A 27,898-nucleotide genomic window follows, 5' to 3' on the forward strand; every position below is an offset into this window, starting at 1 on the left:
GAAACAGCAACTCCGAGGACGTGGATGTGCTTTCGAGGAAGCTAGTAGAGTTTCTTTATTAGTGATCCTGAAAAGTCACTACTCTAAAGTTGTTTGTCCATTTGTGCAATAATTGAGTCTACTATGACCTGTTAGATTTGTCGACAGTTTATTAATAAATTCAATATCAAACAAACAAACGATGTCACTCAGCAATCCGTATAACCCGGGATATGCAATCCTCGAGAAAAATAGTCTCTGTTCACACTTATTAGATATCTTGCTCCATCATAAGCACCACCATTTTCCAAATTTCTAATTTTATTTTTTGTTGACCTGCCCTCAAAAAGTCATGCGCCTCCGTCCTCTAGTGTAAGAATAAATGAACAAGAAGATTGAATAGCAAGCGAACTACCTGAAAATACTTTACCAAATCTTAAGCTAATGCTCGTTGTTGATTGTTGAACTCCATCATCTAATGGCTTCTTCACTGAAATCTGAAAGGAAATACCATGTGTTCTTGAGTTTCAGAGGCGAGGACGTCCGAAATAACTTCCTCGGTCATCTCTACAAAGCTCTTGATCAGAAAGGAATCTACACTTATGTTGATAATGAGGAGCTTAGGAAAGGAGAACAAATAGATCTGGCGCTTATGAAGGCGATCGAGGAATCACAGATCGCGATAATCGTTTTCTCCAAGGATTATGCTTCCTCATGGTGGTGTTTGGAAGAGTTGGTGAAAATCATTGACTGTAAGAAAGAAAGAGATCTCATGGTCTTTCCTTTATTTTACAAAGTGGAACCCAGAGAATTGAGAACACCAAGAGGGAGCTATAGAGATGCTATGGTTAAGCATGAGTCCAAGTATGGGAAGGATTCAAAGGAAGTGAAGAGATGGGAGAAAGCTCTTTCTTATGCTAGTTACTTGTCCGGATGGCCTTTGAAAGATGGGTAAGTAGAGTGGAGTCCATATTTTGCATAAGAAGCTATATTGCATGTAAGTGTAGATATTGTTTGTTTTGAAAAAAAAAAAAGGATCTACACACACAGAGATATATATATATATATATAGAGAGAGAGAGAGAGAGAGAGAGGTGCTTCATCTTATCATTCCTGAAAATTCTTAAGTGGCTTAAGTTAGGAATTTCACATAAGAGTTAGTAAATCTAAGACTTAGTTAAGAAAATAAAATAAAATTGGCAAGTAACTCAAACAATAATTGATAACCCTAACTTAATTGGTATGTTAATTGTAGAGAAGTTGGTAAACGTAATTCAAATGAGAGTTTGTAACTCAACAAAGAAGATGGTAAATTAAAAAAAGATAAGGTGCTCAATTGAGAGCTAATAACCTAAAACTAGTAGGTAATTAGTTAATATAACAATTGTTGATAAGTCACTCTAATATATGTTGGTAATTTCATATAAAAGTTTGTACGTTGGAGGCCGTAAGTTATGCAAATGAATTTTGGTAAGTTTGTACAAAAGATTAGTTATTTACTATATATTAAAAAGATTGGTGATTTTATAAAATCGTTGGTAAGGTACTAACAAGTTATGAGAAAGAAAAAGCCACTAATTTTTTTGTCACCGACAGCTTGTGATACTTACAAGCACATTTTGACATTCATTGTCACAAAAAAAAGAAAAAAAATTCGGCATGAAACAGTAGAATTCTGCCTTTAGCTTTTGCTAAGAGTTGTTTCATTCGAGTAAGGTCCATTGCTTTTTCTTTTGGATCCTTGTTACCCTCCTCGAAGTTATAATAAAAGTACTAAACGTTTTGTTTGTGGGCTATTTGAGTTCTTCACCTTTCATTTTGAGTTCTACAAATTTTCAATTTTGGTCAACCGAGTCATAAACTTGTTACCGGTTGCATTTTGAGTTTGAAACATCTCATGTAGCTAACCATAGAATAGACACGTGGCTTTTTCCCGTAAAAAAATTGACAATAGGACTTCCTGAAAGTTTTACTAACTTATTTGAAACAATATAAAATGCTAAAACTTGATCAATCAATAGACAAAATGTTAAGTATATGTTATTGCATTTACCCCATTTATTTGGAAGGAATGAGAAAGTTCGCAACGCTTGATACAGGATAATTAGTCTGTACAAGCAATGTAAGGCAATAATATTGTGCTTTAAGGTATTTTAATAGTTTTCGAATCAAAATATTAACCATCATTCAAAGTCCTAGACAATTTTTTTTGATTAAGCATATAAATAAATCATAAATAACAGTTCAACAAGAAAAATAATTAAATCGTCATGTATAAATCAAAAGAACGTGAATCACTTGGATGAGTAAAAGTTGAACCCTGAACTTGTTTTGAATGGTGTGGAGCTCTTTTGAGTTCTAATTCAACTCAGTGGGAAAACATTTGTTTTGGCTGTGGTTATGTGAAATTGTAATGCACTGCTTTTGTCATTGTTGGCTAGTAATTGCTGTTATTTGCTTATTCAAATTGCTAAAACGATGTCACAATTTTTTTTTCAGAGATGAGTCAGTGCTTATACAAAGAATTGTGACAGAAATCTCCACTCACCTAGACCGAACACTTTTGCATGTTGCTATGCATCCTGTTGGTATTGATTCCCAAGTGGATAAGTTGAAATCGATGTTAAACCTTGAGTCCGATGACAATGTTCTCATGGTGGGATTGTGGGGACAGGGAGGCATAGGAAAGACGACTTTAGCCAAAGCCGTTTATAATGATATTTTCAATCAATTCGAGAATTCATGTTTTTTGGCGAATGTTCGAGAAGTTTCAAATGATTGCAAAGATTTAGTTACTTTGCAAGTAGAATTACTATTTGAGATATTAGCACTGAAAGAAAGATTAGTAGTGTCCAATGTTGCTAGAGGTATTCATCTAATACAAGAAAGACTTTGTCGCAAAAAAGTTTTCCTCATCCTTGATGATGTGAATGACTTGAGCCAGTTACATGCCTTAGTGGGAGAAGGTAAGTGGTTTCATAATGGAAGTAGGATCATGGTTACTACAAGAGATAGCCATTTGCTAACTTATCTCGGGATAGATCAAGATCATGTGTACGAAGTTAAAGAATTGGATGACAGTGATGCTCGTGAACTATTTAGTAAGCATGCTTTTCCAACGCACCAAAACTTTAAAATCAGGACAGATCTAGTGGATAGTGTTCTAAATCATGCTAAAGGCCTTCCTCTAGCACTTGAGGTAATGGGTTCCTTCTTACGTGGAAGAAGAGAATATGAATGGGAAAGTGCACTAGATGAAATTTCTACGACTCCTAAGAAAGGCATCAATGATGTGCTCAAAATAAGTTATGGTGGACTAGAGCCAAAAGTGAAAGAGATCTTTCTCCATATTGCCTGCTTCTTTAAGGGGTGGGATAATGAGTATGTAAAGAAAGTTCTCCACAGTTGCGATCTTAATGCGGTAATAGGATTAAAAATTCTCATGGAGAGGTCCTTGATAAGAATTGAGTCTAGGAACATACAGATGCATGACTTGATTCAATTGATGGGTATGGATATTGTGAACCAAGAAAGTGATGATCCTGGGAGACGCAGCAGACTATGGTTGCATGATGACATTGTCGATGTTCTGTCAAGTGACATGGTAAGACTTGCAAATATTATAAAAAATTTGCTCCTTATCTTTTTTTCTCTAATTATTGAACATGCATAACCTAAATTGCCTTGTATATATAGGGAAATTGTGCTGTAAAAGCCATAGTGTTGGACACACTTGAGCCGATAGAGATATGTGTTGATCCTGAGGCTTTTACAAAAATGAGAAGGTTGAGATTGCTCATTTTGCGCAATGTGCATAATACTTTCCAAGGTCCCATTTGTCTTCCTAATGAGCTAAGATGGTTTCAATGGGATGGAGGTGCTCCTTGGATTCCAAAATTTTCCTCTGGTCGAAAGAAATTAGTAGGATTTCAAATCAACAATTGCAGTATTCCAATAGCGCCAAATCAATTTAAGGTGAGCATTTACCTACATTGACCTTTTCATTATCCACCTCATTTGTGTATGTGTATGCATATCATATGTACTAGTCCACAAAAGGAAGTATCATTCCTCTGTTTTAGAAACCATTTCTCTATTTTCTTACAAAATGACGCTAACTACTTACATCAGAATATTTTTAATTGCAGCAAAATTGGCATTTGAAAAATTGGGCGACCAACTTTATTGGAAATACTCAATGGAAAATTTTATGTTAATAAAATAAACAACAAAAGAATTTTTATACATACATGTGGAAAGAGAAAGACATTTCAAGATCTGAATTTTTTTCATGAAGGTCATTGCATCATTAGAAAATTTAAACTTTTCTTATTGAAACATGTGAGAGATAAATAATGAAATAATCAATTTCATGTATCTGTCCATGGTATAATATCTATAAAATAAATAATTGATAATAATTGATGGATGGAATAAAAAAAAAAAAAGGGATTGAAATCTTTTAAAGTAGGAGATCATTTTTGCCTTATATAATAATATAGATAAAGTTTATATACTTTCTAAACCTAATATCTCTAACTATCGACATAGATATACATTGAGATCTTATCTTATCTACCTAGTGAATAAATTTAAAATGTAATTTGTTGTTGGTTGTTTACATATAAACAAATCTATTTTACAGAAAAATTGTACAGTGATTCAAGAAAAGGGGAAAAAAAAGTATAACAAACCGACTTGTTGACATGTATATAGAGGTAAAAACACCCAAGGAATAGCTGGTTGAGCTGTAGCCGACATAGTCATCAAGTGATAGAGCCTTACTCAATTCACATGCCTAAATGGCGGGTATTTGTCCAGCATCAATAAAATTAGCTCAGTCCAAAGTTTGAATGCACCATTCTATAAAACAAGGCATTATTAATTGCTTAAATCATTTCTTAAGGAGGAGCACTTCTAAGTGGACATAATAGAGTATTTATTAGGAACTTTGCTAGTAAAGTATGCAGAACTAAGTCAATGTAAGTGATCAAGTAGGGTAGGCCCAAAAAAAGAAAAAGTGATCCGGTAGGGGCATTCCACTAGTTTCTTAATTGAAAATCAGAGCCTGATTTTAAATTGAGTACATGAAATTTTTATTTTCTTCCCAATGTTTTTTTGTTTACTATTAATCTTTACGCAAGTACATTGTGAAAGTATTTATATCCCCATTCATCTATGATACATAGTTAAAGCCAAACCTAACAAATTCTTCATTCTTGTGCTCGCCACATGACAATTCACTTTGTTTTTTGATTGCCATATGACATCACACGTGGAATGGTTTTGTCACATGGTCCACGTATGCACTCACCATGTGGCACTTCACTATGCCTCTATGGTTGTCATGTGGCATAGTTTTATCATGTGGCCCACATTACTTCACTTGAATTTTGTGATTGCCACATGCATGATGTGACACAGTCCTAAACTAATTTAGTCTACTAATGGAGGGTAAATTTGCATGAGGAGTACTAGTTTGGGATTTTTTATTAGATGAAAATTAGTTTGAGGTAAATATGTCATAATCGTACCAATTTAGGATTTTTATGAGACAAAAATCAATAAGGGTACTTTACCAAAAAAAAATAATTCAATGAGAGGTAAATATGCATGCTGATTTGGGATTTTTAATGATACTTATTCTAATTTTTTTTATATAATTGCTAACCAATTTTATTTGCGAAATTTTTTATATTGTGTGTCTATATATTATTCAGTTCTTTCGAATAATATCTAAAATGTAAACTGGTAAGAGCTAACTCCAATTTGCTTAAATATAAATTACCGGTAAAGGTTCTAAGTGTTCATTAATTTGTCAATATGATATTTAATTCTCACAAAGTCAGTTCACAAAATCAGTTTATAGTAACTCTGAATGAAAAGTTAATCAATAGGTTCCGAGTTGTCTGATTTGCCGAAGCTCCTTGATTCCTTCCACATGAAGGGTGTTGTGGCCTGAGCATATTTAATTTTGACATATACACCTGGTCAATGTGTAGATTATATAACAATCAAGGATATGTAATTATCCCTGAGAAACCCAATCATCCCCACGTGTTGTGTAGCCAATTTTATAACCCCAATCAAGCTAAGCCCCTCCAATTAAATTATGATATTATTAATGATCAATATATGAAATCATGGACGACGTGAATGACATCCGATATTAAATTACCGTCATTTCACGAGTTTGACTCCCCCATCTATGTATAAAAACTTACATGGGCTAGACTCCGCAACATATCACTTCTTCTTTAAATAAACAAATTGCTTCATCTATCGACGACCAAAAATATAATAATTTCAGGGTGTTTATCAAAGTTGGTTTCTCCGTTTTTGCAGGACTTCCAAAATTTGAAGTACATTTATTTCAGGGGCTGCGAGTCATTGGTTCACACACCCGACCTCTCGTGTACTCCGAATATCGAGGAATTGGACTTCAGTAATTGCAAAAACTTGGTAGAAACCCATGAGTCCGTTGCATATCTTGACAAGTTGCGGGTGTTGAATTTAAAGGAGTGCTATGAACTTAGTGTTTTTCCCAATGTGCTCAAGACGAAAAATCTGCAAGCTCTCCATCTTTATGGTTGCCCGAAATTTGAAAAGTTCCCTGATATTCCACATAAACTTGAAAGCCTTAAAGAGCTTAGATTAGAGGGGATTGCTATTAAAGAACTTCCTATATCAATAGAAAATCTCATTGCTTTGGAAAGAATGCATTTGCATGAATGCAAGAATTTGTTAAACCTTCCGTCTAGCATTTATAAGTTACAAAACCTTGAAAGCTTGGAAGTTCAAAATTGCCCGAATTTAATTGAGTTTCCAAAGTACAAGGATTTAGATGATCCGTGCATGAAGACTGGACTTTCAAATTTGCGCGAATTAGTCCTTGGGGGATGTAATCTATCCGAAGTAGAGTTTCTTGAGAATCTTTCCTGTTTTCCCCTCTTGGAAGACTTAACTTTGACGGAGAGAAATATTACAACACTTCCTACATCCATCAGTAAGCGTGATCATTTATTTGCTTTGTATGTCGGACACTGCCATCGATTACAAGAGATTCCCGAGCTTCCCCCATTTTTGAGTTATCTTTTTGCGGATGATTGCAAATCTCTACAAAAGAATGAAAATTTAACCTCAATTCATCATCTTGTCCACAGAGGTTTGGCTGACACGGTTGGCTCACCTAGCAAGGTTAGATTCTCTCTCTCTCACATACACACAAACACCACCCATATCAATGTGGAGTACATGCTGGGTCCATTGTGTGCTTGTATGTTAAAATAGTAGAAAATGCAAGATTGAAGGCTTAAGAAAAACAAACAAATATGAAGTGGTTCTGCATGTATACGTATGTAACATAAGTGGCTCCTGTACTTTTACAGGAATGATTTCTACCGCATGAAACACATGTGTATTAATGCAAGCAAGGATCAAAGGATCTTTGCATTTGGGTGCTAATACTAACTTGAATACTTTCCACTTGTCTATTTGTAAACAGTATTGGCCTGATTTCAGAATAGTTCTCCCTGAAGGAGAGATGCCACAATGGGCTGTTCCTATTGAAGAGGGTTCTATATCTTTCATGATTTCAGAAGACTTGTATGAGAAAATTCTTGGATGGGCATTTTGCATCGTTCTTGATAATGATGAACATAAAGATGATTATCTATTTGATATTGTACCACATGCTAATGGAAAAAGGCTGGGTTGCCATGGACGAGGGTGTGGATCGTTGGATTCTAATCATATCTTTGTCGATTATCTTTTACCATATCAGCTATGGGAAGTAGTTGATTTTGCTCAAATTGATAGGCGTTATGTACAATTTAGTCTAACAGTATCGGGTAGAGTCGTGAAAGAGTGGGGACTACGAATAATGTGCAAGCAACTAGGGAACGATTTAAAGGTTGAGCTTCGAGATAATCAGTTGATAAATCCAACTTTACTCTACGAGGTTGGTCATGAATCAACAGACTCACCAATGGGGAGTTCACTTATGCATGAGGATAATTCGAGCGAAGTAGGTCGACAGGACTCGCAAGATTGTCAAATGAGCACCAGGAAACATAGTCAAATAGGATCAAAGAGAAAATGTGAGTTTACTTCCATTTGACAATCTCCCCCTAGGCAAGCTAATCAAGACGACGTTTACTTCCATATTTGACCGATGGAGATGAGCATGGTAATGCTGGCTGGCTGCATTTGTAGTATGGACAATCGGGAGACTTGCTAAGGAAGCAATTCGTAGGTGAGTGAACTGAGCTGATCTTGATTTCAATGCCTTCTTCCTTCCTTGTTCTTCTCATTTTCTTTTCTTAGAACAACTTGTAACTAGTACCCGCTTTCACCCATATTGACATCGAGGTACTTTTATGTGTCCACTTCAACTAGAGTTAATTTTGCCAGCTACAATGAGGAAAATGATCAGCCCTGGGCGACAACTCGACGAGGGGAGAGAAGCTCGACCACCTTCTCGAAGCTAATATCGAGAGGATGAGTCCGACCGAGAAAAGCATGCGAAGGTCGTGGCTGGCGAGTCGCGTGATGAGGCTTGGGCAAACAAGAAGAAGAAGAAGATCGCAGCATGCTCTTTTACATGGGGCGAGCATGCAAAAATGGAAAGGGCGCGACGATGGGTGAAGATTTGGTCGGAACATGTGAATAAAGTGGGGAATCACCGTGCGGTTTATCATCGCGGGATGAGGATTTGATGCGGTGGAGGAGAGATTGGAAGAGAAGGCACAAAACAGTTCCATTCCATGCGAGCATAAAGGACCAAGAATACTCCGTGAGTTTCATCCATCTTTTGCCTTTCAATTTTTTTTTTCACCATCTCTTTACTCGTGCCTTTGGTTCTAGGACTTTAATTTCCGTATACTTTCGCTTCATGATTTATTTCTTTTCAATCCGATTTCAATTCCAATACCCCTACTTTTATTCGCGCTTAGATTGATCCCTCGATTCAAGCCTCATTCTTGCACTTTTATACTTGGGTATGAAATTACGGAGTAATCTCGATTGCTCTCCCCTCACTCAACTAATGGATTCGAACATACGACTCATAATGTCATTTTTCTGAAAATCGTCTTTTGAAAATCATAAATGTGAAATTTTTCGTCTTTGTAGAAGTACGCTTCCATTATTATAGAAAATAATATATATGTGACGGTCGCTTGCTTAAAATAAACAATTACTTTTTTTATTAACCCTAGTTAGTTAACTCTAATTCCCAAACGGATTCTGTAATTGTTTCCTTCTCTTTGTTCATTTTCTCTGATTTTCCCGTTGTTTGGAAGCTCCTTACTTTTCTCCGCCATAGCCAAACTTCCAACTCCATCGATAAGATGCCAGTGAGCTCTCACGCATTGAAGATCGCCACCTGCCAACGGAGTCGACGGACAGAAGAAGAAGCTCGTCTTCCGGAAACGGAGTCCCTACCGAACCGACGGCTGACGGAGACCGGCCATGGAAACTGGTGACGTAGCTTGAGGTGAAAGATTCTCTCCTGAGGTTTTGGGCTTCCTGCAGCTTGCTATAGAGGTAACGCTTGGCATGTCGGAATTTTATTAAGTTGGTGGAATGCTTGAGATGGATTTTTGAATTCGGTTCGTTTGGTGCTGCAATTGCGCGGGAACTTGAAGAATGTGTCGTTGAATCTGTTTGAGAGAGGCTGAATCAGTGTTTCTTCGCAAGTTTTGTCTGTGGATGCTTGATGGTGAATTCATAGGTTATCGACATTACAGGCTGCAAATACCACGACAATCTCTGGAAGGTATAGCTTTTCCTTCTCTTGATTTCATAGGAGGCAATTTATTGAAAGAAGTAGGTGAAGTCTAGGTTCAAAAGAAGAACAGGGTAGGGAGAGTGATATAATGGGGAGGAGGGCGTACATGGGTTGGTTCAGTCCCCTTTTCAGGCAAAAAATTGAGCAAATCCGGGTGCTGTAGGTCGGGAGGGAGGGATTTGGGTGTTTTTGGGGTGTCTAGGAAATGTGGATTCGTAGTATGTACTTATCATAAGAATATGTTTTTTGAGGCACCTGAAGGGGCAAAACCATAGAGGAATAAAGAAGATGCAGTGAGATGGCAAGCCACGAGGAAAGGTTGCTTGACAGTCGAGGCCTTTAACCACTTCTTGACATTGGCAACTAGGTAGAATTGAAAACCAAATTCACTTGGAGTGAGAGTAATATCAACATCGGTTGTGCCCATGGATAATTGCTTTGGTGGTTATTTTCTTTTGCCCTATGGAATGTAGATATGAAAAAGAAATAATCACGAGAAACACGGAGTTTACATCAATTATTCAGCAGAATAGAGGCAAAAGCACAAGAAGCTAATTGTCAATTCTGATTTCTAAGGAATTCACAATAGTTTAGGATTCTTTTTTTATCCTCAGGTGCCTTGGCTTTTAAGAAGGAAAATGATCAAGAAGCTAAAACTCCTAGATGCTTCTTGAATGTTTGAGTGAAACCTGATTAATGAAAGGTAAACTTTTGAGGAGCCAATAATAAGACACATTGGAAAGAGTAACATGTAGTTTCTCAAATTAGTTGTTTTTGCTTTAGTGTTGTTAGAGCCATACCAGTTTGAGTGTTAGGTGGGATTTGCATCTGAATTACAAGATGAGTATGTATTAATAATCATTACTTGGAAGTTTGTGACCAGCATATTATACCAGACTCACACAATCTTGATCTTATAGCCACGAGATATAAATTCATTCCATTAGTAGCTGCATATTAATACTGAAATATTTCTACTGCTGGCAACTTGGTGCTGATTTTCTCTAGTTGTCCATTGTCCTCATATTTTTTCTCCTAACAAATAACAAGACCTATTTGCCTTTCTTGTATAAGGCAAAGCTTGCTCTGCACAGCCTGTTCCAGTCATGTAAGAAACTGGTTTTCAGTAACCAGGTGCATTTCAGATATGTTGCTTTTTTTCTACTAAGATAATTAGTATTTCAGTCTTCATTAGTGAATGATCTCAAAAATTATTTATGTTATAGCTTGATTGAATAGCTGTGCGATTGTTGAGGATGCAAACGTTATTGCAGCAGGAAGAAACTGGTGTAATGAGACCCGAAATGTATGTTTATCATTGCTTCTCTAGCCCCTTCTATAAATTTTGGCCAATGGCACTTTGTTGTTGTTCTGAATTGATACCCTTGAGAGTCTGTTCATAGTTTATTGTTGATATTTTATGTTCCTCCCTTAATTATTTCTTTATGATAAAATAATATATATGCACAAATCGGTTAATAATTGGGATATCCATGCATTATAATGATGTAAAGGGTTTGTTCTCATTATTCTTTCATAAAATGTGGTTGTGGCTGACAACAATCGTAATCTTGCTTTATTATTCCAATGTTTGACGTTTTTCATTTGCCACTATGCTCTGTCTAGAACCATATTGCAGTCTTTATCTACTTTGGTGAAGTTCCTAATGGTGTTTTCTTAGGCTGTGTCATAGCTGGATTTATGATATACTTTTTTGGCATGAAAATGCATTGTCAGTATTGTACTGCCTTTAATGCTGTAAGAACCTGCTCCTTGGCCACATTCCTTCATACAATGACCAAATTTACACAAATAGTTTGAGCCTGGTTTCTAGAAGACATCTCTTATCTAATAGTCTGTTGCTGTCATTCATAGTTATGTGGTGACAATACACAACTATAAATGATTTTGTGGACAGAAATGGATAGTTGATGCCAAAATATTTGCCCTGTAGTATCTTTTTGGAGAATGATTCAAAACCAAAGGCACCTTGCTTCAGGGATATATATAACAAAATACTGTTAGAAAAGGTGGAGTGAGACTCTTGGCAACTTCAAGTGAGCATCTTGTTGACTTTAGGTAGTATATGCCTTATCAATCTTATATATAGTCTCAAACAGTTAACTAAAAGAATAAAACATTTCTCATCAAATTCATCGCCTAAATTTATGTTGAAACTACAGCAAGAGCAGCTGTCTCTCTGACATAGCTCCTAAAATTGATATGCTTGCTTTGTTTCCTCCTTGTGCTTTTGTGGGCAACAAGACATGCAGAGATGGAAGCTCTTGATGTTCCTCTTGAACAGTGGCAGAGGACTGGATTTTTGGCTACGGAAGTTATAGAGAAGCTTTCAGCATTCTGCTTCATGTGACATATGAACCATAATTTGTGAGCATTGTCGATCATGGGTACATCTGTTGATCATAATGAAACAAAACTAAACTTCCCTAGAATTTGTTTATTCCTATGATTAGATGACTCTTAACCCTTTTCCAGGCATAAATGAAGTATATAACGGCTGTGCAAATGATAAACTTGGACGCGGTTGCTCAATACTTTCTTTGCATTCAAGTAGCTCCAAGGCATGACTAGGTGAGTTTCTTCACTTGCTTATGTTGCTGATTTCGTCTTTACTTAGCTCCACTTTGAAATTGTGACATACGGTGGTTGATGACTAAAGCTTATTGGAGGTCATCTGTGCTTCTTTATGTTGATTATTGCTGGATGTGGATTCTTAGTGATTATGTTTGTTTTGCACTTTGAATATTGCAACACATGACCATGAAAAAAAATGGAAATTTGTAAAACTAATTTTCCATCTTTAATGTCCTTTACCGAGTCTAATAGGAAGAAAGTGGAGTTGCTGGAAGCATCAAGAAGTGTATATTAATTCTTTCTTTCCCCACTTTGTTTCCTTTTACTTAAATATTTTGTGACATGTTAGACATTTCTGTATTTTTTTATTTGCCCTAAAAAATTTACAGTCTCAGGAAGTGCTACACACTAAACTAACATTAGTGTTTTCTTTCCTTTTCACTTTCCCCCCTGTTTATTTTTTTTTTTTTTCCTCACTTTTTTTCACTGCTGTGAGATTGTTTGATGTCTTTAATGTTATCTTATTTAAAATCTTCCAATATGCCATGTGCAAAGTACTTGATAAAGAAATCTCTTTTCTGGTTTTTAAGTTGCGAGTGTCTATTCTTGCATATATGAGAATACGTGCCTGTTAAATTGTGGTGTATATTTGGCTTTCCAGTGTGATTTTTTTATCTGTCTGATGCTGCCATGATCTAATATTTTATGTTTCCTAAGCTTGTTCAGAACTCATAAAATGTTTTAATCAGACTTTGTTGACATAAAAGTAAAAACATAATGTAACGGGATCTGTTACACAGAGTAGCTAACCTAGATTACGGACATTGTCCATTTAAGAATTGGTCTTGAAATGACATGTTCCAGGACAAGGCGAAGAAGCAAGAGATGTGCTAAGAATGCATCCAAACAAAAAATTTAGGGGAAAAAAAATAAGCCAGGAAATCTCTGACTTTTGGAGCTTGAGATTTATAGTTTATGCTGCTCCCAATGATCTGATTATTAGTCAAAAGCATTGTAGGGAACATGATCTAGCTCATTGCCATTCTGAATATGATATCAAGCAAGAGGACTCATCTTGCAGATAATGCACCACCTTGCTCAATTTCCACCCTCTAGAGCTCCAAAACTAGCCGTGATTATGGCATAGTTTCATGATAGAGAGAATGAGTCCATGGTTATAATGGTGAGCATGAATCTTATGCAATGTTTGGAAGATGTAGCTGATGGGAACTGATCCTAGTTCCCCTAGTACTCGTATACAAGTCATCAAAAAATCATTCTCTATCAGATCACTGGTGCAGATATTTCTCTGAAGAGAAGTTACCTATCCAAGATAAAAACATATAAGTATCACCCGGTTTACAATGTGTTGTTTGTTTTTCAAGGACATTAGGACCTAAAGGTATCCTTAAAATAAAAAATTTCGGCCATATTTACCCAAAACATACCTCTTTTAAATATTGACGCGGGAATTTTGTCAAAGTCAATGCCACTTTAGGGAGCCTAGTTACCGTCAATTGAATCAAATGGTACACTTCAGAGATAATATGCTTGCATGAAAACCTATTTCCTGGAGTACAGACATTACTTAATATTGATATTCTTAGTACTGTAATGGAAACTTCCTAAACTCTCCTATCAGGGAACTTGTGTTTCCTTAGATATTACCTTCTTTCGCAAAGTGCTTTGTCAATTAGTCTGCTAAATTATCTCTTGCATGATATACAGACATGTTTTGAAAATGGAATCTGTCTCGGGTTTCAGGCTGAGCTAGGGAAAATGGTGAATCATTGAAATTATTGGCTGGTTTGTACAAGAATTTCATCTATGTTCCCCCTTTCATGTGAGGCTGATAGGTACAGAGAAAAGGATGCTGGTGCTTCTACCGTCCAGAGTGACGGTTCACGATGGCCAAAAGTGATGACAGACACACCAGTGCCATGAGACTGATGAGACTTTGCCATTACTTACGACAAAAGGACAATTAAGTATAACCTCCGTGCCTCTTCGAGCAATGTTCAGAGATCAACTGAATTCGAAGTTTCCCATTTCGTACTCTTGTGCATCTTAGCCTTGATTGCCATCTTCTCCAAAGTATGGGAATTACGAGCTAGAAACTTAAATAGAAAAAGCTACTGTTTCAGCTCCGAAGGTCAATTGGAATACAAACTCTATTCTGCAAAAAAGAGATTTTTTCAATGAAATAGACTCTGACTTCTAACCACCTGAACTCATCTAATCTGTTATAGCACGAGATTTTTCTTCCCAGTTGTAAAGTATCAAAGGCGGCAGTTACTTGCAAATTCTTCTTTGATTTCATTCGTGTCGACATCACAAACTTAGTCACCTGGAGCAATGTAAATTATTATTCTTTCATGTCGTCATTAATATATTTGTCGCTCTTTTAGATTTGATCTGACTGTTCTTTTGACTGAATTTTCTTTTTAAAGAGGCGAAATTGGATTGAATAAGACATATTAGTGGTATTGTGCTGCAACATAGTTTCAAATCTTGATGGTCAATTTTTCTTTTTCCACCAGTTCTTAGATGATTCCGCTCGTTCCTGTCCTTCACTTCAGGACCTATCCCTCGGTGTGGTCAGTACTCCATATTGTTACTGTATCTGCACTTGGGCATGAAGTTAGCTTTCAAACAGACTCGTAGTTAGAAATTCTCTACTGCCTCAACTATCGATATCTTGTCTTCTCCCTCTTTAATCAAAGAGCATTGCCCACGTGCTGACTTCCTAATGATTCCAGGAGTTGATTCAAAGAAGAAAATCGATTCAATAGATACTATCTCTGTATCCGTTCATTAGGTGGACTTTTGCCCACAGAAGTAACCTTGAAGAAATAAGTGTCTTCACCCCTTTATTTAAATGAAAAAATCGAAAGCGCCAAGGGATGTGGGGCCTTACTTAAAGGCCATTGGGCCATTGGCCCTCGACTCGTTCCTTAGTAGAGTCGGGCCTCTCGGCAGAAAAGAATCAGCACGGGGAATAGGGTTTGGCTACAGTTGCCATGTGATACGCACTTCTTAGGCGTGCTACAACCTAGCACCGATTTTCCCTTTCTTTGAAGAACCGTTTGTTTTATCTATATTTTTGTCCAAACTTTGACCCCTCATTTCTCTTTCATCCATTTGACTTGATATTCATGCTCGCAGAAAGATCATGACTTGAAATTTTCCAAACAATTGTTTGTTTTCTAGAAAAGTCTTGCTGTTCTGAGTACAAGCAATACTTCATTTTGGTCTTATTTAAAGAACTGGTTTTGTTTCAATGTGTTGTGACCCTATCGAGGTGAATCCAAGAGAGTTTAACAGATTGCTCAGCCAGCACAAATAACCCTATTGCAAGATGGCACTTACTCTCCGTAGAAATTATCCCAAGCCCTACCAATCGGAAATTACTTTCTCATTAATAATTTGATTGATTTTAACTAGATTCGCCACTAAGATTAGGAGCCAAGTAAGATGTGGGAGACCGCTTCTTCTGTGAACTAGAGAATCATAAGCCCAGGAATTTTGTGATGCTAGATAAATGCAATTCTCATCATGGGTACCATTTCCTTTTATAATAGGCTTTGCATGCAATCTTCCCTATTTTATTTTTTGATTTTTTAGAAGAAATAGAAATCTAAATAATCATGTATGGAGACTCAAAAAATTGAAAACCCATTTATATAATAACAAAGAAAGTAAATCACAAGGAAAGAAATAACCTGAACCGTATTGGGCAACCTTATATGTAACATCCCAGGCCCCATTGTGTAATATTGTCTGCTTTGGGTCACCCGCCCTAGCATGGACGAACCGCCATCCCAGCCGCGGTCTCTTTTCTCACGGCTTTAAAACGCGTTACACATGTGAGAGGGACCCAAGCCTTAATAAGCTAACCAAGATCTCCCTCCCTAGGTGATGTGGGACAAGAGAGGAGGTTGTTACACTCTCTACCTCTTAACAGAATAGCGTCTTCGCTATGGCCCCACGGGCGTCAGAACAGCATTCGAGCTGTGGTCCCGCACGCGGTTGGGAGTTGGCTCTGATACCACTTGTAACATCCCGGGCCCCACTGTGTAATATTGTCCGCTTTGGGTCACTCGCCCTGGCGTAGACAAACCATCATCCCAGCCACGGTCTCTTCCCTCACGGCTTTAAAATGTGTTACACAGGTGAGAGGGACCCAAGCCTTATAAGCTAACCAAGATCTCCCATGAATTGGTTCGGGCACTTTTGCCCATTTTAGAAAGGCGAAACCACCCACTTTTGATGGAAAGCCGATCCTCTTGTGGCTAAGCGTTGGATTAAAAAGATTGATGGGATCTTTGAAGCTGAAGAGGTTCCCGAGGATCGGAAAGTGAAATTTGCCACCCAATACCTGGAAGGTGAAGCAGAGTTTTGGTGGGATGGAATGAAGCCAAGTCTTGGAGGTAGGGATAGTGTAACAACCTCTTCTCTTGTCCCACATCGCCTAGGGAGGGAGATCTTGGTTAGTTTATAAGGCTTGGGTCCCTCTAGCCGTGAGGGAAGAGACCGTGGCTGGGATGACGGTTCGTCCGCGCTAGGGCGGGTGACCCAAAGCGGACAATATATGCATGACCAAAACGGTAAACAGATCCGAACTTTTTGGGTGGATGAAGGCGCAGGTAAAAGGCCAACACTACGTAAAAACGATGAGAAGGATACTTCCAAAAATCGTAAATAACAAACTACACACATACTGGATGTAACGTAAAAGCAAATCTAACGCAACGGAAACGTAATGGATGAAGCAAAATTATGCGGACAAACAACGAGGTCACTCCATGATACTTCAAGGGACCAAACATGTACGAAACATACTTTGTCCAATACCATCATGCCAAAGGAATAACTAGGCGACTTGATTCAGCCCCAGACAAGTTCATGTGAAGGGGATTAAGACTGCGAATTTCATATCAAAATAGCGTGAGAAACGAATCATACCCCTTTTGATTCTCAAGCTTTTTCTTCCTCTCACAGCTTTCTAATCTTGTCTAATTCTGGTTTTCCTTTACCGACCAACTCGCACTCAAATCTCCCTTTTTGAATTCTCCAGCCACCGAAAGCCATCCCCTTTGAAGCTCACGATCGGTTTTACTTTGTTAAAGAGTCCTCATCTCTCGTATTCCTCTCTTTTCAAAAAAAGAACCACCGAATCCTTTTCTCATTTTGCTTCTTCAAAAATCCGCTACAAAAACCAATTGAGCGCAACGGTCCCCGAACCACACTCGGCGACTCCTATCGCATGCATTTTGCTTCACAAAAACCAAAACGAAACGCAGAGAGAGAGAGAGAGACCACCAACGACGACGCAGAGGGTGGCTGAGCTTGTGAAAGCCATCGTTAGTATGCCGACGAAGGGAGCCTCGGGTATGACAACGTTGTGCTGGAGCAAGAGCGTTTTTTCCATGGCGGAGGAAGTCCCTAGACGGCTGGTCATCATTGGATTCAAGGTTCTTCTCTTCGGAGTTCCGAAATGCTTCCTTAGTATGCTTTTGCCTTTTTCTTTCATTTTTTCTTTTCCCGTGTCGCCTTAAGGGTTTACCCATACATGGCATTTTCGCACCCACTAAATTTCTGAATGGAGAAAATAATATACTTCTCCGTTCACTTATTTATACTTAAGAAAAGGGAGATATATGCATGCACATAGTGCAAAATCTACTATTGTATGAATATGTATAGATAGCTAATGAGAACTTTTGACGTGTTGTGTTTGGTAAGTGGAACTTGGGGGATGGCTTCTGCCGCAATTTTTATTCTGAAGGTTATCATCAACTTCTTCTTTATTCTGAAGGTTATCATCAACTTCAAACTTGGGGGATGGCTTCTGCCGCTATTTTTATTCTGAAGGTTATCATCAACTTCTTGTAAGAGTTTTTCCTAATGTGGACTAAATTAATTGATATTGTAATTTACTGTTTTTACGGTTACCGTAAAACAAGGTTGGTCTAAGGTGAGATAGAAGATTTATTAATTAGTCTAATATGGGCTGGCTAGTGTGGGCCGAGTTGAGCCTGGCCCGTAATGAGGGAGACTGGCTGGAAACTCTATAAATAGTGCTCAAGTCTCTCATCTAACCCTAATTCTCATATGTATCCTCACCTAAGGGGCGTTTACCTAACACTAAACGTGAGGAAGGCCGCCTCATTGAGCCAGTGATACGGAGGGCAATAGAGGAGAATGACTTACGCGTGGAACATTGTGTTTCCGCTTCCGCTTCAAGAACAATGGATCCCAAAACATGTGTGTTAATTTTTCTACTCAATTATGCATGTTCTTGTTCTAGTTATGGAGATCTTGGGATTGCGCAATTTGCGCCCAACATGTGGTATCAGAGCCTCCATAACTTTAGAACTTGAACGCAATTGATTTTGCCCTATTTGTACGGATTAGCCTTAATTAGTACGGATCTTGCCATAATTTGTGATTTTCGAGACTTTTTGTTCAATAAAAATTAAATTAAATCACAAATTCGGATTGGGCTCGATGAGACTTCAAGAGGGTCGGCGGCGCGTCGCCGGAGGAGCCCGCACGCGCCCCCACGCACGGCCACGCGCCGCCTGGGCGTCGAACGCGTGCGGTGCGTGAGCTCCACGCGCCGCGCACTCAGGCGGTGCGTTTGGGCACGTGGAGCCTCCGTTCAGCGCGTGGCTGGCAGCGTTGGACTCGTATGGTGATTTCTAATCTCGTGGTATATTTATTTTATATGTTTAATGATTTTATTGATGTGAAATTGCATATGAAACCCTAAATACGTGTATTTTAAATGAATTTTTATGTATTTTTCCTTGTATTTTTCTGTGATTTTGGAAATACAAGTGTTGGGTTATAGGTATATTATCACATAATCATTATAAATGTGTGATTCATCAATAAAAATCAAACTTTATTGTGAACTGAAGCTGGCTTAATGAGATACAATCATTATGAGAGAGTAATTAAATATATCTTGAGATAATGAGAAACAGTAAAGGTTATGAAACTTTTGTTGCTCAAGCATACTCCTTGACACGCTGATAATTTTCGAATGATGGACGTTTTAAGAACTCGTGACCAAACTGATTGTATTGATTAACATATCTGATGTATGTGGGTAATGCATGTCAATTAAATTACTGCATATAGTACATGAACTCATCTGGTCACTTGTTAATATCTATCAAATTGAATATTTTTATGGTTAAGAAGTATGACAACATTTACGCAGAGCAATCGTATCTACTGTTAAATTTTAGATATTTGATTCTCTGGTTTTGACTCAATTAATAGGCCACTGGTTGATTACAATGATAATTTGTTACTTAAAATTGGCTAATAAATCAGTTGTTGACTTTGGAATCATGTTTTGCCGTATGAAACTCATGAATAATAGTTGATCGGTTATCAAGCTTATTAATTTGGTGTACCCTGTATTACTATTAATGTTAATTTGTGAGAGATATTTTAGATTGTCATTTTTTTTATGTTGTTTTGGTATTATGTAATTGGGGTGTATAAGAGATGTTTTATTCTCTGCTATGAGAATTTTCTTGTGTTACTGTGATCAGTGATCTCATTGGAATCTGTATTTCAAGCTTATTAATTTGGTGTACCCTGTATTACTATTGATGTTAATTTGTGAGAGATATTTTAGATTGGCATTCTTTTTATGTTGTTCTGGTATTATGTAATTGGGGTGTATAAGAGATGTTTTATTCTCTGCTATGAGAATTTTCTTGTGTTACTGTGATCAGTGATCTCATTGGAATATGTATTTCAGGTTCGTTATATATATATAAAGTTTTTGATATGTGATTTTAGTGATATGCTGCCCATATCACTAAAGTTAAAATCACATGTATATGGTATATGTGAGGAGTAAAGTTTATATCCCTGGTATGAGAGAATTTTAATGATTCAATTGAATAGTGACCGCCAAAGTGGCACGCTTGATTGGGTTTGAGAAATTTCGGTCTCGTATGATGATTGAGATGTCTCTTGGTCTAATGTGTAGTCATACTCCCAAAGGAGGTGATTGTGTATTAATTCATGGAGGGATACATGATAGTGTGGTGGAGGAGTGACTGATTCTAGTGATTCATATGCTCAAAGGTGATGAATTCACGAAGAATTGGAATATATTCTCATAACCGCTATCATGTGGGGAGTGTACAACTGCATGTCATGTATTCTGCCCAAATGTGATTATATGATTATGCGTGTAACTCTCTAGATGTGTACTTGTACGTCAAGTTACACAGTACTCACATAATATTAATTATATATATTGCTTGGTTTTCAGTCACATTTTCTGTAATTAATAACTTCATTATTATTGAAGTTTTTTACTACTTCAAATTTTAAGTTGTGGACATAGTTACTTGAGAAAAGAGCAATTGAATTTGCTTACTATCCATGAAGTATTCCATTCTGGAACACTTGAAAAGAGGTTTGCCTGCGGACTGCACTGCTATAAGATGATGAAAGTCTTAGTTGCTTGAAATTATGTCTTGTCTGATATTGAAATTAGGACATATCTGCAAAGATTGTGGAATTTAAAGCCAAATTGGTAATTAAAGTTTTCACTCTGAAAGAGGGGTAGATTGTTTATAATGAAGAAATAATTATTTCTTTAAAAGATTCTTTTAGAGTGAATGTGTCATTAATAATTTATTTTGATATAAAGTTACGCCAAATAGATACAAAATCTATATTATGCAATTGGAGAATTTCGCAACAAATGTTTCAAGTAAACTTGTGTGTAGACTGAAAAGTCTTATTTATAGTCTTAAGCAAGTTTCTAGACAATATTATTAAAGTTTCATAGTGTTGTTATTTTGTTCAATTGGGAACAAAGTAATTCAATATACTGCAAGGTCAATGGGAGGAAATTTATTTTTTCTCATACTTTATGTACATAATATTTTGCTTACAAGTTGTGACCTTGAGACATCTTATATCCTTTGTACTGAGGTCTGTAAGGATTGTTTTTGCCATATTTTATTAGATTTTCTCATAGGACATTTGCTGATTGTATATTGGAAATATACAATATTTAATATACATTATTGCAAGTCAGGAATTGCTCCTGTTGTTAAGGGTGATGAACTGAATCTATCATATCGTCCTTATTTAGATATTGAGAAAATCTAATTAAATGGTGTACATTGTGTTAGTGCACTTAAAAGTATAATATATGCTTTGATTTTGCACTAGATTAAATATCGCATTTGCAATGGAACTTTTAGGCAAATATAAGTTAAATCCAGAACATGATCACTGGGTTGCTATCAAGAAGGTTTTATGGTACTTAAAGAAGACAATAGATTATATGCTAATTTACAGACATGTTCAATTCTTGCAGTTAGTAGGGTATTTAGATGTAAACTTTGCTGGCTATTCTGATGACATACAATTAATAACAAGATACAGATTTATGTTAGTAAAAAGTGCAGTAAATAAAGTTTTTTGTTATCTTCTACTATATATGCAGCTTTAGTAACATTCTTTTAGGTTGTTACTTGGGCTATTAGGCTCCAAAACCTCATGAAAAAGTTAATCATTTTAACTTTATGGATAGACCCATACGGTTGTATTGAGATAACAAATTTGTAGTATTATTTATTTATTACAGAGGTCTCAATGGGTCTAAATACATGGTAGTCAAAATTTTTTACCAAAAGCAAACAGTACAGAAATGTGACATTTTAATATAATATATTTTCACAGATGATGTGATTGCAGATCCACTAACTAAAGGCATACGCCCATGTGTATTTGAGTGACATGTCATTAGCATGGGCCTAGGAGTATATTCGGATACTGTTGTTTAGTGGGAGCTATTTTGGCTTTACTCTGATATAGGTTTCATCTGTATTCGTTACACTTTGTAACTGTTTGATATGTATCAACTTTTGCATTCAATAAAATATTTTTGAATGTATTGTTATTATGTTGAATACATATTGATAAAGTCTCAAGGGATTGTATAAACCTTGAGTGAAGGCTAGGGGCATTCGGGCATCCGGTTATTAGCCTTGTGCATATGTCTTGTGATACATAAAGAAAGGTTAATCATAAGGACAAGACATATGTGGGTTCATTGGAACCATAAAGCATTCTCTAGTGGCACAAGTTTTTGTGACACTTAAGGTAAGAGAACGGTGACTGACAAATGGGATCTCTTTATGAGAGATGTTATTCATTTGACACACTACCATATTGAATCCATATCAATAAAGTTGAGAGCATTTGTGACCATGAAAGGTTCTGTGTGTATACATGCAGTTACCACCATGATTCGGTGTTTAAGACTTTATAGGATATGATTGACTATTAAGAATTATTTCTAGACCAAATGTGCGCACATACAGTACGATTTCAATTAATATAGTCCAAATGGGAGAATGTAAGAGTTTTTCCTAATGTGGACTAGATTAATTGATATTGTAATTTACTGTTTTTACGGTTACCGTAAAACAGGGTTGGTCTAAGGTGAGATAGAAGGTTTCTTAATTAGTCTAATATGGGCTGGCTAGTGTGGGCCAAGTTGAGCCTGGCCCGTAATGAGGGGGACTGGCTGAAAACTCTATAAATAGTGTTCATGTCTCTCCTCTAACCCTAATTCTCACATGTATCCTCACCTAAGGGGCGTTTACCTAACACTAGACGTGAGGAAGGCCGCCTCATTGAGCTAGTGATACGGAGGGCAATAGAGAAGAATGACTTACGCGTGGAACATTGTGTTTCCGATTCCGCTTCAAGAACAATGGATCCCAAAACAGGTGCGTTAATTTTTATACTCAATTATGCATGTTCTTGTTCTAGTTATGGAGATCTTGGGATTGCGCAATTTGCGTCCAACACTTCTTTCTTCTTCTTCTTCTTCTTCTTCTTCTTCTTCTTCTTCTTCTTCTTCTTCTTCTTCTTCGTTTGGTAGGTGGAAATTGGGGGATGGCTTCTGCCGCTATTTTTATTCCTACTCTTGTATGAACACGTATAGATAGCTAATGAGAACTTTTGACGTGTTGTGTTTGGTAGCTGGAACTTGGGGGATGGCTTCTACCGCTATTTTTATTTTGAAGGTTATCATCAACTCAAGACGGTAGGAAAAGGATTAATCAGAAGAGACAATGGCAATGCTTGAGGGGAATTGCTAAATTTTCTTATTTTGAAGGTTATCATAAACTCAAGACCGTAGAAAAATGATTAATCAGAAGAGACAACGGCGATGTGCTTGAGGGGAACTGCTAAATCTTCTTCTTCTTCTTCTTCTTCTTGTTTTTATACTGTGGTTTTCATACTACATGTTTGTGTTATATGGTCTATCCTTTGGTAATGTAGCCTTGCACAACTTAACGACATGTTCACCATCTTCTTCATCTTCATGTTAATGAGAGTTGAGCTCTCGAAATATAGAAAGAACAAACGAAAAAGAAGTGAAAGGGCTAAGCATTAAGTTATTTCGCCACGCATTCTATGAGTTATAATTGAGTGCATTTATTTCATTATTATTATTATTATTATTATTTTGGTAAAGGTAATGATATTTATTTCATTATTGTCACCCATGTAAACAAATTAAATGCGTGATAAATTTTCCTAGATGATCTAATCAAACATTGGAGACTGATGTGGGATCGACACCAACTTAGACTTCGTAATTAGTTCTAAAATTTGCATGGACATAATTAAGTAAAGTTGGGATAGCAGCAGACCCTTCTTTCTACCAATGGACCTTGAATTGATCGATGAAGGCCATGAGTGGATTAATATGTGCAAAACGGAGTGCTTCTATTGGAAGAAGATTCATGATAGGCCTGAGAATTTTGTGCATTAAATCTTGGAATAATATATTGCGATTTAATGATGTATCCTGAATTTTGTACGTTATGTATGTACAATTGTTCTTACGTCGGTTCTTTAATCAAATATTTACAAGTGTTCCTCCAAGTAAGCATTTTACCGTGCACATTTCAATTTCTTGATGGGAATCTTGGGTAGAATGAGGTGGCAAATAATTGTAACTAGAGTTTAGATTAGCGAATACTGTTTTTCAACCTCCCATTGGCCAGACTCAAATCAATTTATTAAGCAAGATCGCCATATGAGGCTGATACATTTTGCCTCAAGAGAACATCGTGATTTCTGTAAGACGCTTGGCCGCGTAGCGAAGCTCATACACGAGTCGGGATGTTTTCTGGAAGGAGTTTGGAAACACTGCGGTCGCCAAGGTGCTCGAGAACTGTCTAGACGCGAAGTGGTGCTTCGGCGAGAGATGCGGTGATGAGGGTTGCCGTGGCTGCAGCGGCCGAGATTTTTCAAAAGAGGCTTTTACGCAAGTCGCGTTAACTTTTTGGTGACATTGCTCTTTTTTTCTTTCTTATAGAGGATTTTATGCGGATTGTATTTTAGTAACAGTCCGTTCTCATAGCCGGCCTTGACTTATCTAATCCTCATCTTAAAAGTATTTCATCCAAACTTCCACAATTCTAGGAATCGTGATCCAACTTGTCCAACTCATATCTAACTCCACAGCAAGGAGTTATAACCAATTCCACTATCTTGAAATCATGTCCTGTCACGCCTCGAATCCCGAGCGCACAAATATCCCTTGATGGTCAACTGAAAATGCGACGTCTCAAGTCGCGTCGCCGACCCATTCTTCTTTTCTTTTATTTCAATTAAGCATATGTGGAAGTGAATTAAATAAACACCTGGCCAACAAACATGGACCCTTTTTTCCATGTCTCTTCCTTCAATGTGCAGACTTTTATTAAGTCAGTTTTCAAGATCCAACTACAATTCCAAATAAATTAGTTCAGGTTGCTCAATTTAGATTATTTCTTTAACCTTAGAATCAACAAAGGAGAGAGCACTTTGAAAATGCATGGGGTGTCCGAGTTTTTACAACCACCCTCCCCCTCCCCCAAAAAAAATAAAAATGAAAGACAAAAATTGAGGGGGTGTCCAAGTAATTTACCCTTGATTCTAATAGCAGAATATTGGGTGAAGTTAACAATTTTTTTCCACGTTGAGATATAGAATACTTTCGCGTACTTGGAAACCTCGTATTTTCGGTGATAACTATTTACAAAGCTCACACTCTAATAGCATAATTCCAATTTATGTCTCAGTCTTGAAGAATTAAGAGCTAGTATCATGTCTATATATTGTTGATAACTAAATTACTTTAAAAAAAAAAAATAAGTTCGCTAAGCATTGCTTACTATTTATTCCGTACCAGATGGTATATTTCGCCGCCCAACACACTTGCTCTATCAGTCTCTCAATTACTGTACACTTAGCAGAGCAAGCAACAAAAAAAATGACAGAAAGTATTGATCGCATAAATGTAACTTGTAAGGAATGACTGTCCACTGTAGTAGATTTTTAGGAATGATTATTCATAGAGTTTTAAAGTTATTATATGTCGGCCAATATAGTTTTAAAATTTTCAAACTAATCAATTTGATTCTAAATCTTTTAACAATTTTACTCAAAATAAATGGTTAAGCAAAGAGGAAAGTTAAACCTTTAATCCTTTCTAGGTACTACTACTCCATTTGCCTCACTAAAGTGTGTTGACACCTAAATTTTTCACCCTAAGATCTCTCATTCATTTTATAAAAAAAAAAAAAATATAGGGATTGAATCCATTGATAGAATCAGAATTTGATCCCTAACAAAAAAAATATCAACATTGCGCGGTCTTGCATCATTTATAAATTAAGGACGTTTGAAACTAGCACGTTTGCATTGAACATCGACTTGCGGTGACATTGTGTGTATCTTGTGAACCACCCTATTACATGATCGCCTAATGTCAATTTATTTGCCTTCTACACTTAGATCCTTCCAAGCGTATTGATGTATTAATGCTATCCAATTTGTTCTCGTTCTATTTATTCCATCCTATGTTCCCATGTCCCTCACTTGTTCATCAAAATCCAAAGGTCCTTTCAAGGCCAACACATTTCACTCGGTATTGCAGAGGAAGAAAGTCCTTCATGTTATAAACATCACCTACAAATAAACTTACATATGTAGAGAATATTTCGTCCGCACACTCAAATATACATATTAGCTCCGATAGAATGTTTTGTCATCTTCAAACTACATTGGGAATTTCGCCAACAATAGTTACCTTGGAAAAATTAGTGTTTCGACCCCTTTATTTACATGGAAAAATCGTAGGCGCAAGGGACCTTGGGCTTACTCAAGGCCATTGGGCCATTGCAGAGCATCATAGAGATATTGCACAGGGCCCTCGACTCGCTCATTAGTAGAGTCAGGCCTCTCGGCAGAAAAGAACCAGCAGGGGACATAGGCTTGGGCTGCAAGTGCCATGTGACATACTTTTGCTAGGCGTGCGACCACCTGGTACCAAATTTCCCTTTCTTTGAAAAATCGTTTATTTTATTTATATATTTGTTTGTCCAAATTTTGACCCCTCATTTCTCTTTCATCCAATTGACTCGATATTCATGTTCGTGGAAAACTCGTGACTTGAGTTTTCCAAAACATCTGTCCATTTTCTAGGGAAGTCTTGATGTTCTAAGTACAAACAAGGTGTTATTGCAGTCTAATTTGAAGACCTGAGTTTTGTTTCAACATATTGTGACCCTCCCGAAGTGAATTCGAGAAAGTTTAACATATTGCTGAGCAGGCACAAATAACTAACCCTCTTGCAAGATAGCATTTATGCTTCACACAAACTATTCCAAGCCCTACCAATGGGCAATTAGTTTCTCGTTAATTATTTGATCACTATTCATGTTTGCGGAAAACTTGTGACTTGAGTTTTCCAAAACATTTGTCCATTTTCTAGGAAAGTCTTGATGTTCTAAGTACAAACAAGATGTCATTCCGGTCTCATTTGAAGAGCTGAGTTTTGTTTCAACATATTGTGACCCTCCCGAGGTGGATTCGAGAAAGTTTAACATATTGCTGAGCAGGCGCCAATAACCAACCCTCTTACAAGATAGCACTTACGCTTCACACAAACTATCCCAAGCCCTACCAATGGGCAATTAGTTTCTCATTAATTATTTGATTGATTTTAACTAGAGTCACCACTAATGTTAGGAGCTAAGTAAGATGTGGGAGATCGCTTATTTCTACGAACTAGATATTCATAAAGCCGGGGACTTTGTGATGCTAGATAAATGTAATTCTGGTCATGGGTACCTTTTCCTTTTATAATAGGCTTTGCATGCAATCTCCCTCTCTTATTCTTTTGATTTTTTTAGAAGAAATGGAAATCTAAATAATCATGTACGGAGACTCAAAAAATAAAAACAGTTAATAATAACAAAGAAAGTAAAAGATGAAGAAAGAAATAACCTGAACCGTACCAGGCAACATTACACATATACAATGTTTTGTTATTCAAGACAGGATTCCCTTGAGCTATGCATAGTAAATAATAGATATGAGTTTCCTATTCTAGGTGACAAAGATCAATACTTCACTAGATGAAACCGGATTAATTCTGACTGAACTAATCTTGTAAATCAATAATCATCTAAT

The 27,898-nt window shown here is 36.9% G+C and overlaps 1 protein-coding gene and 1 non-coding gene across 11 annotated transcripts; both read left to right on the forward strand.

Annotated features, from left to right (window-relative positions):
- Positions 1-375: 375 nt before the first annotated feature.
- On the forward strand, positions 376-8,807 carry LOC104444948 (TMV resistance protein N-like). Its single transcript, XM_018873669.2, has 6 exons — positions 376-930; positions 2,479-3,583; positions 3,676-3,954; positions 6,325-7,176; positions 7,484-8,233; positions 8,377-8,807. The coding sequence occupies exons 1-5, from the start codon at positions 458-460 to the stop codon at positions 8,096-8,098; spliced, it is 3,324 nt and encodes a 1,107-aa protein (XP_018729214.2). The 5' UTR covers positions 376-457; the 3' UTR covers positions 8,099-8,233; positions 8,377-8,807.
- A 242-nt stretch (positions 8,808-9,049) lies between these two features.
- On the forward strand, positions 9,050-14,748 carry LOC104444742. Of its 10 annotated transcripts, none has more exons than XR_005551367.1 (8): positions 9,050-9,525; positions 9,627-9,757; positions 10,384-10,472; positions 10,844-10,903; positions 10,996-11,848; positions 12,035-12,177; positions 12,266-12,361; positions 14,129-14,748. It is a non-coding gene; the product is annotated as an uncharacterized LOC104444742 (transcript). The 10 variants fall into 10 exon arrangements; XR_005551366.1 differs by having other exon boundaries at positions 10,996-11,075; XR_005551360.1 differs by having other exon boundaries at positions 10,996-11,075; positions 12,043-12,177.
- Positions 14,749-27,898: the final 13,150 nt, after the last annotated feature.

The sequence above is a fragment of the Eucalyptus grandis genome, chromosome 5 (assembly GCF_016545825.1).
Source record: "Eucalyptus grandis isolate ANBG69807.140 chromosome 5, ASM1654582v1, whole genome shotgun sequence".
Lineage (NCBI taxonomy): Eukaryota > Viridiplantae > Streptophyta > Magnoliopsida > Myrtales > Myrtaceae > Eucalyptus > Eucalyptus grandis.

What these genes read in the sequence shown, in the direction of transcription:
- LOC104444948 (XM_018873669.2), top strand. Translation starts at nt 458, where the DNA reads ATGGCTTCTTCACTGAAATCTGAAAGGAAATACCATGTGTTCTTGAGT. An exon ending in GGATGGCCTTTGAAAGATGG is followed by an intron (nt 931 to 2,478) that starts GTAAGTAGAGTG and finishes TTTTTTTTTCAG; the next exon opens with AGATGAGTCAGTGCTTATAC. An exon ending in CGGTTGGCTCACCTAGCAAG is followed by an intron (nt 7,177 to 7,483) that starts GTTAGATTCTCT and finishes ATTTGTAAACAG; the next exon opens with TATTGGCCTGATTTCAGAAT.